Raw genomic sequence first — 11464 nt, 5'->3', positions numbered from 1 at the left:
GGGGAAACAACTAAGCATGATAATCTCAACCGAGAAGTTATCTCTTTGTATGGATTTCAAATAGGCTCCATTGTATATTGAAATGGTTGAGCAAAAGTTATGGATGACAAAGCTTTAAGATGACGCACCATTGGAAACTAAATGGGAAGCTTTTAAGAAAGTTATTTGTTCTTGTGCCAAAGAATGCTTTGCCATAAAGCATGTTTATGGCATAAAAAAATATAGAGCATGAAAAAGGTGGTTTGATAAAGAATGTCAAGATGCTCAAAAATCCTTGATAAAGCTAGATGTAACTATGGACAAAGACAACTATCAAAATCATTTGCATAAATAACATTGGTTCAAAAGAAGAGAAGAATATGTGAAGTCAAGCATCAAATTTTTCAAGTCCAAGAAAGGCACGCGTATGTCGAAGATTTTGGAGAACTTGAGGACAAGTGGGTTGAGAGGTTTGGTAACTTGAGTCTTGTGGATATGCACACACATTGTAGGCAAATATATGAGCAACCAAAGGGTGGAAAGATGTCATCTTATGGTTCACTCCCATGTGTGCCCTCTTTTTTTACTATTGAGGATGTAAGTGACAGGCTCAAAAATTCGGCCACTCACAAAGCGGGAGATCTTCAAGGTATCAAGCTGGAAAGGATTAAATGGACATAAGATTTTACACATTAGTGGATGTGCGATATGTTCAACCTTGCCCTTCAACATGATATGCCTTGTGATTGGAGCACTAATTGGGCCAAGCCTTTGCATAAGGAGGGGATGTAAAGAATGTAAATAACTATCGGACTATAATGATTGGATCTCTTATGGAAAAATTGTTTGGGTGCATAATGGAGATAAAAATGAGTGATTGGGTTGAAGAGAAGGACAAGCATGCAAAAGGACAAGTGGTTTTTGTTGACGCTATAGCATCATCGATCATTTTGTCACTCTTTGTGTTCTCATGGAGGAAAGTCAGTTGAAAAGCAAGCGATTGTATTGTTGCTTTGTGGACTTTAAGAAAGCCTTTGATATGATTCCACGAACTATTTGTCCCTTCCTTTCAAAGGCATTGGCTAGCCTTGTGCTTGGATTGTTGTTGGCTCTTTGAAACCAGCTCTAAGGATACCTTCAAGAACATAATCAAGAAAGGAAGGCTCCTCAAAGGAGCGAATGGGCTTGGGGATGTCATTACCCTCCACTACAATCTCTCTATCTTTCTTTTTTTGTCAGTACTGTCAATCCCTTTTGTTTGTTAGGCTTCATTAAGTCGCATACAAGATATAAATTTACAATATAAAGATCTACTTCCTATGTACGACCCTGTAGTCGCATGAAGTGTCTGATAGACAACTTTACACTTATGGGTGCTTTCGTTTAGTCGATCACCAACTTTCTTTGTCCTTGTAGTCCATTCCGAAGTTTTATGACCATTCTCATTCATTTTTTGACTCATATTGCTGTTGAAGACTGATTAACATTCTTTTCTTACCTTTGCCATTATAGCCTTGTGCATATGGCTTTTGAGACATACCTCATGAAGTTTCGTCTTTTTCTTGTACCTTCTTCTATTTGTACTGATCGGCTTCAGTCTTTTCTTCATCTGGATTATGGATTTATATGTTTTTTTATTTTTTTTAAATCTTAAAAAATAACTAAATAGAACAAAAAATCAATGCAAGAAAAAGCAAAATCATTCTAATAGAATTCTAAACACTATGTACATTGTACACATGTCGTGAGGGCTCCACATATGGCTTTTGTCCTCGTACTCCCTTATAACAATATTATGAGAGCATATACTCTGAATTTTGTCAAACAATTATCACAATCAAACGTAAAAATTCAATGCAACTTACAAAACATTACCGTCTAATATTCATAATATTAGGTGTGCATTTAGAATGCCTCCCCCCCTCCTATTTGGAGTCCTCCCGGACGACAAAGTATCGTCCAAGGATATGGGCTATGCTTGGGCAATTAAAATTTGTGCCGATGCAGGCCTTGTAATGTATCCCTATTATGCATACACAGTTAATGCATGGAAAAATGTTGTGCAAGATGTGGGTTTAAGAAATTTGCTTATTGGCATTTGCTGGCGAGGCTTCCTATTCCAAGCAAGGTGACGGTCTTTGAAGCTTCTGTGTCGTTTGCATCTATTTGATGCTTCTTTGGGATCCACTTTAGCCCTGTTGTTGGTTGTTGTATTTGGCATTGTCCTTTAACAGTGGGTTATGGCTTGACCTTCAATATCCATATGTATTCTTGATTAGCATGTTCTCTGACCAACTTCTTTGGTAGAAATGTGCTTTGTTCTAGTTTTCGGAGTCAAAATGTGATGATCTTGATAGCCGCATCTTTTTTGGAGTGGGTCTACATAATTGTGTTGTAGGGTTGGCTTGTTTGGGGATCCAAATGTATTCTTGACTTTTCTGTGCTTGGATCATGTTCTTTGGAACCCATACAAGTTTGTAAAATCCACTTTGTCTCAAAGGTTTTATCTTACTTGTTTGAGGTTTAGACATCCTCTTTGGTTGCCTCTGGTTATTTTGCTTTCAAGATTTTCCTGTACATTCACTTTATCTCCTGATTTGTAAGCCTTGTGCAGCATGTAGTGGTGAAGTGAGCGACTTGCGCTCTTTAAATTGTACTGAACCATGGGAGGAATTGCAAGAATTCAAATGGCGGTGTGATGACAATTGTTTTATTGGTTTTCTTTGAGACCCACTTCTTTGTGATTACTAGTTGTTTCATTGATGATGCTTGTTTGGGAACCCATACTTGTCCTTGCTTTGTTTGTGTTTGGAGAGACTTCTTTGGGATCCACTTTGTCTTTGTGTGAGTCAGAAACGGTCTTTGCTTCAGCCCTTGTACGCTTGCTTGGGGATGGGATTCAAACTTTGGGCGTTTATACTTTGACCGTTTTGGAATCCAAAATAACTCTACTGACCTCTTTATGCTTGAATCAACTTCTTTGGAACCCACATGTGAGTTGCGAAAGCGTACGACCTTGTGATTTTCTTAGCCATTCTTGCATACTTTGACTATTTTCCCTTTGGTGTTGGATCTTGTGATTTTTCATTAGAGACCTTCTTCTTCTTGATCCATACTTGTTTTTGTCAAGCTGGCTATTTGGTATCCAGATTTGTCGAACTTTTTGGCTCTGACTTGTTCTTTTCTTTTGGCCTTCTATGGTTGTTACTAAAGCTGCTAGTGATAGTGATGACCCGAGTTCCTAGTAGGGTGTAATGGGAATGGCCTATGAACTTTGAGAATAGCGAAATTAAGAGAATTAGAGCGAGCATTTTTGTGAGATTACTTTGAGAATATAGAGGATGAACTTAATTGATGGTAGCAACATGAACATGATACTTAATTAACGTGGCATGAACGATACTTTTGCGAGAGAAAGAGTATTAGAGAACCCGACAATAGTTGAGGACCGGATTTACTTGGAGCTGGTCCCCCCTCCAAAAGGTGTTTTTATTAGAGATACTCCCATCAAGAGAAAGTTGGTACCATAAAATCGTTGTGTTCCTTGTGACCTTGGCGATGCTATGAATATGGAAAGTTTCATGCATCACGAGCATAACGTAAACTTGTGACCTTGGTGATGATGTGAAGATGGAAAGCTTCATGCATCACGAGCATAACATAAACTTTGCAAAAAACAATTAACTATCCCAAGGCCTCAAACACCTTCGAAGGTGGAGAGAGCTAGCGGGGAATGACGGTAGGGAAGAGGAAGAAGAATCATTCATAGGAGAAAGAAATCTCTCCTCACTTATCATCACTAAATCAAATTGTTGGATGAAAGCCAATACTTTGTCAATGGCACCAAAGGTGCCATCATAGGTTAGAAAAGAGATACTCTTTCCTCCCTCTTTGAATTTCTTGAGCTTTTGGGACCTTCACCATGCAGGGTAAGTTTTGCGATGTCGTCTCCTCTTGTATTCTCTAGGAGAATAACTATTGCTTTCGTCGGAAGAGGAGGAAGGTGAAGGAGAAGGAGAAGAGGGTGACCTCTTTCTTGCCTTTTTCTTCCTTTGTTTCTTTTCTTCCCTTTTAGAGTGACGAGGAGAAGGACTATAGGCTGACCGTTTCCTCTTGGGAGGAGTTGGCGATAGCTTACACTGTCGTCTTCATGGAGGAACGTAGGGATTCACTTATTTCTCATTATTTGGATTCCTCCTCTCTTATGGGAGAGAGTCTTCTTTTGGGAGTCTCATCAAGAGGCCTCCTAAACACTCTCTCCTCTTGAAGAGGAAGGGAAATCCCATAAGCACAAAGTTGTTGGGTAACTTCGGCTTGCAAAGTAGGGATGCCCATAGCTTGATGCAACCTAGTAACAACATAATTGATAAACATGGGGGCATCATCATTAGCACCTTCATGTGCAAAATCAAAGTTGTCAATGTTCATTCTACTCTCTTGGTCATTGTCATCCATGCTAATTATACTTAAGTGTTTACTTAGTGTATCCTTTGGCAATTCAAAACTTTAGTTGCTACTTCTCTTAGCCTTTGAAAATAAGCACTTAAGTATCTACACCCACGGCTCAAATTGGTTAATTATAAGGAGTAGTGGAGTGGGTCTATCATAGCAGAATTGCCGATGGATAGCTCCTTTCGGACTTCTTATGGCTCAATAATGGTAAAGCCATAAGCAAGTCTAAAAAGAACCCATTATTAAGACCAAAGCTTCCGAGATGTGCACCATAAAAAGACCCCATTATTAAGACCAAAGCTTCCGAGGCGTGCACCATATCCCACATAGTGGGCTCAACAAAACTGATAATAGATCCAGTCCCACTTACCCTAATATAATTAACAAAATTAACCATTAATAGGTTACTTAAGGACCTCTCTTCTTAAGCAAGAAAAGAGAAACCAAATGCTCTGATATTAATGTAATGGGAATGGCCTATGAACTTTGAGAATAGAGGAATTAAGAGAATTAGAGTGAGTATTTTTGTGAGATTACTTTGAGAACATTGAGGGTGAACTTAATTGATGGTAGCAACATGAACATAATACTTAATTAACTTGGCATGAACAATGCTTTTGCAAGAGAGAGAGTATTAGAGAACATGACAATAGTTGACCGGATTTACTTGGAGCCGGTCCCCCCTCCAAAAGATTTATTATAGATTCTCCCATCAAGAGAGACTTGGTCCAATACAATCTTTGTGTTCCTTGTGACCTTGGTGATGCTATGAAGATGGAAAGCTTCATGCATCACGAGCATAACATAAACTTTGCAAAAAACATTAACTATCCAAGCCTCAGTCCCAAGGCCTTAAACACTTTCGAAGGTGGAGAGAGCTAGCAGGGAATGAGGGTAGGGAAGAGGAAGAAGAATCATTCATAGGAGAAAGAAATCGCTCCTCACTTATCATCACTCTTCTTGCTTAGCATAGCATAATAGCATAGTAATGAAGATAAAGAAGATGACGAGCTTAAGCATTGAAGCATGGCTCTTGGTTGGATTTGCATTCCGTAGCCAAGAGTGTTGGTGTAGGCTCTTCACTTCTCAACAAGCTTGGAGAAGGAGATGGAGCTCTTGCACTTTGCACTCTACACAATGAGAGAATGTGTGTGTGTGTGGGAGAGTATACTCCCCTTTCATGCTCTCTCTCTCTCTCGTATTATTTTATTATTTCATTTGGACATGTGTTCTCTTTTTCCTCTTTGAGAGAAAGAACTTAATTATTTATTTTTATGCATCTACATTCTCATTGGACCCCTTTAAAACCTATCCAATATGATTCAAGCACATCATGAGGACCACATGTGGAGGATCATTTGAACATGTGTCTTTTATGCTTCTTAAGTCATTTGGTTTGAATTGAATACTTCAAGCACTTAGTGGAGAATAATTCATAAAAATCACCTCAAGCTTTGGGCAAGGTTCCCACAAGCATTTTAAGCACTTTAGTTAGCAAGCTGACAAGCACCTCATGCTTGGGTAGGGTTCCCACCTTAAGGTTAGCCCTAGCTTGCCTAAGGTCAAATGACTTTTTAACACTAACTTTTTGTTGAGCTCTTTAATGAAGCTAACCTTAAGGTCTTTTAAGTTCCATTAGATGCACATTGCTCTTTGATAGACTACCTCTTTTTGGACCCCTATTGAGATGTAACCATCTCTCCTCTTGGTCCCTTGTTGAGGTAAATCTAGAAGCACTTATTGCATATTGCTCTTTGGTAGACCATCTTCTTTTGGACCCCTATTGAGATCCAACCATTTCTCCTTTTGGTCCCCTATTGAAATAGGTTTAGAAGCACATATTTATATCCTAACTCTTGTTTCCCTTTTATCTTTCCATATTAAATGATCAGTTTAATATGAGAAAATCATTTGATAAAGTTAGATATTATATTTTATGACATAGGGGATGTCATAAGAATCATCACTGTCTTTACTATTCTCAGCAAGGTTGAATTTTGACACTTTCCCTTCGTGGTTTGGCTGGTTATGGAAAGTTAGTATCTCTTTGCTCTTGGTTTGCTGTTTTTGAAATGACTTTTCTAGGCAATTGATTAGAGCGTTGTTAACCCGTTGCCATGGCCGTCTTCTTCTTGATTGAGTCTTTTCTTCTTGTATAGGATCCACACATGAGGATGCTTGTTGTGGTTGCATCACCATCAGGGATTTTGGAATCCATTTCTTATGCACTGTATTCTTGTAGTGGTGACATTGGTCCCTGGGTCTTTGATATGAAAATCATAAAACTGTGCATTAGTTAAAGTTTTGTTTATGTCACCTGCTGGGTTGTTTGGATTTTCATAGTCGACATCTTCTTGAAGTTCCAAGTGTTCTACGGAGTCATAGAACTCGTCTTTTGATTTGCCACATTCCTTTGTTTGCTCTTCGTTTTGGGAACTTGTTGATGCCTAGTTCTCTTTGTTTTCCTAAATCACACTCGTTGCAAAGTAAGGAACCACATAAAAGCCTTCCAATCTTTTGTTCTCTTATCATTTCAATCTTTGTCTGGTTTGTGTGCTATATCGTAATTTCACGTTTGATTTGATTTGATTAACTCCAAGTCTCTAACTGGGAATAACTATCAGATTTGACCAGCTCATTCCATTGTTGAGTTTAGACCTCATCACTATTGGCACATGAGATTCTTAAAGTTGGATCAAACAAGTGTCGCATATTGGGGGCTGATCCTAGTTCACCCTTAATCAACCCCTAGTTTAGTGCTAGTCCACCTTCGTCAAATGCATGAGAGTATGGATGCCTTAACTTCAACCAGAGATCACCTCATAGTATGAGCCAGAGTACTTCAAAGAGGATATTCCAATAGTATTGTTACATCCAGTCCATCTTTCCATCGCTCGTGCGCTAGCTTCGATGGCTACAATTTCCTGCGTCAAGGCTCGTCAGATCTTCGACAGCCGCGGAAATCCTACCCTTGAGGTGAGAACGTGTGATCTCCGCCCCCCCGCCCACCAACACTCACACACACAGAGGGAGAGGGAGAGAGAGAGAGAGAGAGAGGGAGGGAGGGAGGGAGGGAGGGAGAGATTGCCAGCTCTTGATTGAGCGACTCTGGATGAAATTAAGGGAAGAGCGTCTGCCCAACTACTCGGCTGAAACTCTGAACTCACCATCTGGCATGACTATACATTCTACATGTTTTGTGCCGTAGTTGTCCCTGACCGTACCACTGCAGGATGCAGTTTTTATATGGTGGAGCCCCCACGTGTGTTACAGCGCACTCCCAGAATAAGTGTGCATGCATGTCCCTCGAGCGCAACATACGTCCGGACGGAACATAGATGTAACTGAGTCATGGACATTGTAATGACATCTGCATGTATCTACATATTCAACTTCACCTTTTTGTGGGTTGTATATGCTGCAGGTAGATGTGGGGCTTTCAGACAAGACATTCCACAGAGCTGCTGTCCCAAGTGGTGCCTCTACAGGTATTAGTCTTCAGATTGAAAATCTTTAATAGCTCTAAAGAAATTGTGCAGCATTCATCACTCTTTGGTGAGTTTTGTTCACCAAACTTTTAATGGCAGTGCGCACATTCATGCATATCAGAATAATATTAAAATTTAACATGTTTGTAGGTGCTTATGAAGCACTGGAGTTGAGAGATGGGGGAAAAGACTACCTCGGGAAGGGTGTTTCAAAGGTTCATCAGACTTTGTGGACATAACTTTTGAAACGCAGCTATTATTCTGGAAAATCTTAGATAATCTCATGCTCGAAACTTGATCTTGCAGGCAGTCAATAACGTGAATCAAATTATTGGTCCAGCTCTGGTTGGGAAGGTGAGCTTTGCTTGTGTGAACTGTTTTATATGCTAGAGAAGCTGGTTGGGGTAACATAGTTACTTGGTATGAGTGAGCAGGATCCTACTAATCAAAAGGAGATCGATAACTTCATGGTTCATGAACTTGATGGAACCAAGAACGAATGGGGCTGGTGCAAGCAAAAGGTGAGTTTTGGAAGTTCTGTATTTTGCCGGTTGGTCATTTCATAAGGCAATTGATTGTCTCCAAGATATTGTATTGCAGCTTGGAGCAAATGCAATCCTGGCTGTATCACTTGCGGTATGCAAAGCCGGAGCAGCGGTAAATAAAATTCCTTTGTACAAGGTAAACTGTTTTTCCCACCTTAAAATTTTCTCTGCAATTTATATTAAGCGCTTGTCATTAATATAGTGAGGTCTACCTGCCAATGAGGAGTTATGTATGCTATACTTGTCCCTGCATGCAGCATATTGCCAACTTGGCAGGGAACAGCAGCCTTGTTCTCCCTGTCCCTGCTTTCAACGTAATTAATGGGGGATCACATGCAGGAAACAAGCTTGCAATGCAGGTATTGTTTTCTGCCTCCCCCGCGTAACATGCAATCATATTTGTTATGCTACATCAAGACTAACCTGGGCCCCTTTCATCAGGAATTCATGATTCTTCCTACTGGGGCCTCTTCATTCAGTGAGGCCATGAAGATGGGTTCAGAAGTCTATCACTATCTTAAGGTTGTTGATAATTAGATATATGTGTTTTTAACCTGCCAGCAATTGTGAACAAGATTGTTAACCGGCTTGTTGATCTTTCAGAGTGTAATAAAAAAGAAATACGGACAAGATGCTACAAATGTAGGAGATGAAGGTGGTTTTGCTCCCAACATTCAGGTTTGCTTTCTACCAGATGTGGTATGTATGTTTTACGTGACATCGTTTTAAGTGACAGTAATATAACTGTGCTTACCAGGAAAACAAGGAAGGCCTGGAGCTTTTGAAGGTTGCAATTGAAAAGGCTGGTTACACTGGCAAGGTTAGGAGATTATAAATTGTATACTGCTCTTTCCTTGTTCAACATCAAGGTGACTCCCTGCTGATCTTGAAGAACATCTTCAAACCCAGGTTGTTATAGGAATGGATGTAGCAGCATCAGAGTTTTTTATTGAGAAGGAGAAGAAGTATGACCTTAACTTCAAGGAGGAGGTCAGCTATTAATATTTTGAAATCGAGCAAGTCAGAGCAATGCCTGGTTTTATGCATTCTGGTGCGGCTTTATGATTGAAGGCTTGCCATCTTGTGTGGCCAGAATAATGATGGGAGCCAGAAGATATCTGGGGATGAATTGATCGACCTGTACAAATCTTTTACAGAAGAATACCCAATTGCGTCAATTGAAGACCCTTTTGATCAGGATGACTGGGGGCATTACAGCAAATTCACTGAACAGATTGGGAAGAAAGTTCAGATTGTTGGAGATGATCTATTGGTCACTAACCCCACGGTGGGAGTCCAGTGTATTGGTCATATTTAGGCATATGCTGCAAATATGGGCAGCCTGTGCGTGTTTTGTTTAAAGCAATTCTTATTGTGATTTACTTTCATCCTGTAGAGGGTGGCTAAAGCAATCAAGGAGTTGTCGTGCAATGCACTCCTTCTGAAGGTGAGCAATTTGTCCATTCTTTTGTTATCGACTTCAGTCACACTGTAGTAAGTGCTGCTGTTTCTAGGACACCTGTTCATGGCATGTGAGCTTTATGTTGTCCTCAGGTCAATCAGATAGGCTCAGTCACTGAGAGCATAGAAGCTGTGAAGATGGCCAAGCAGGCAGGCTGGGGGGTTATGACTAGTCACCGGAGTGGTGAGACGGAGGATACGTTTATAGCTGACTTGGCAGTTGGGCTGGCCACAGTAAGCTCTTCTAGTTTGGCAGATTTTTATTTGTTTCAAGTTGTCCGAAGGGCTCAAATGTTCAGTATGCTACGTTTGGATACAGGGCCAAATCAAGACTGGTGCACCGTGTAGATCAGAAAGGCTTGCCAAGTACAACCAGGTGCGCATCCCTTAAGCTCGCTTATTGTAGACCACAACAATGTCTGTTGTGTAAGTTGCAAGGTTCACAATGTATATTTCGTAAGTTGTGATCTTTTATGGATTATCTTATTTTTTCAGCTCTTGCGTATTGAGGAAGAACTTGGTGATGCAGCTACATATGCTGGGACAAGCTTTCGACAGCCAGGAGCACCTTATTAATAATTTTTATATTAACTTGCAACAATAATAAACAATATGAATAATATGTCTGATCACATTTTTACGGATCAGAGAGATTTCTTCCTGAGAATGACACATTTTTGTATCCGTCAGCCTTCAGACTGTTGCCCCACAATTTGCGATAAAGACATTGTTTGAAGCTTACAAATACGCAAGAGATTAATCTCATCAATTTTGGTTCTAATCATCCTTACATGGTTTTTTTGTATCCCAAGCAAGTCTTAGTTACTGCTGTTGCTTCTGGTCCTCCTGCAGTTGTGTATTATAACTTTCGTAGCTATGAGTTCTTATTGGGGTTGATGAGATGTGCATGATGTAATACGGGCAGCCTGTATCATTGTTGGGAACATATTTAGGAGTCTCTTTTGTGGTGGCTATAGCTTCAGCTTCATTTCTGGCCCCATTTGCATTACTGGCTTCCAGAAATTTCGGATTTTTTTCCTGGTAGTGAGTTGTAACATCTTTATAGCTTTGGTATGTATCTTTCTTCAAAGTAGAGATTGGCTGTGCGAATGAATGATAGTTTTAAGATGTTGAGAGTCAACTGTCAATATGACCCAGGACTTGGCAGACCTTGAAGTATAATGCTTTAGATACATCTTGCTTAGAAGATAGAGCCAACAGCTATTTGGTGAAGCAAGGCAAGGGTTTTGTTTTTCTTGTGTCATGTTTTGTTGGTTACCTTGCACCTTCGGTGTTCGATGATCTAAAGGTGCCAGGTTTGAAGGGGTTAGCAATCACTTTCTTTTTGAATATCCTTTGTTGGGCATGTATGTACTCCATGCCCAACCGATTTTGGGTAATTCCGAGCTTGTGCTTTATGATCTCACTAGTTTGTAGTTTCAATGTGCATGAATCTTGGTGAATTCCTTTTTGATTCACATCATTCTTAATTCACTTCCCATATAGCTTTAACCTATTTAAACTTGAAAATTTTAAGTT

General features: G+C 39.9%; 1 protein-coding gene across 1 annotated transcript; it reads left to right on the top strand.

The window, feature by feature from the left end:
* The first annotated feature begins 7254 nt into the window (after positions 1-7254).
* LOC147458509 (enolase 2) lies at positions 7255-10706 on the top strand. The gene is made up of 16 exons (XM_086513158.1): positions 7255-7407; positions 7856-7919; positions 8070-8134; positions 8226-8273; positions 8354-8440; positions 8520-8600; positions 8722-8823; positions 8906-8986; positions 9068-9142; positions 9222-9284; positions 9374-9454; positions 9558-9752; positions 9861-9911; positions 10019-10159; positions 10245-10301; positions 10421-10706. Exons 1-16 carry the CDS (start codon positions 7342-7344, stop codon positions 10499-10501), a joined length of 1338 nt encoding a protein of 445 aa, XP_086369284.1. The 5' UTR covers positions 7255-7341; the 3' UTR covers positions 10502-10706.
* The last annotated feature ends 758 nt before the right edge of the window (positions 10707-11464 follow it).

This window comes from Adiantum capillus-veneris, chromosome 5 (assembly GCF_014529385.1).
Source record: "Adiantum capillus-veneris isolate H3 chromosome 5, ASM1452938v2, whole genome shotgun sequence".
NCBI classification, from domain to species: domain Eukaryota; kingdom Viridiplantae; phylum Streptophyta; class Polypodiopsida; order Polypodiales; family Pteridaceae; genus Adiantum; species Adiantum capillus-veneris.
The sequence above is the reverse complement of the archived record's forward strand: the minus strand, read 5'-3'. Positions and strand labels throughout refer to the sequence as shown.

What these genes read in the sequence shown, in the direction of transcription:
- LOC147458509 (XM_086513158.1), top strand. Translation starts at nt 7,342, where the DNA reads ATGGCTACAATTTCCTGCGTCAAGGCTCGTCAGATCTTCGACAGCCGC. An exon ending in ATAAAATTCCTTTGTACAAG is followed by an intron (nt 8,601 to 8,721) that starts GTAAACTGTTTT and finishes CCCTGCATGCAG; the next exon opens with CATATTGCCAACTTGGCAGG. An exon ending in TGGCAGTTGGGCTGGCCACA is followed by an intron (nt 10,160 to 10,244) that starts GTAAGCTCTTCT and finishes GTTTGGATACAG; the next exon opens with GGCCAAATCAAGACTGGTGC.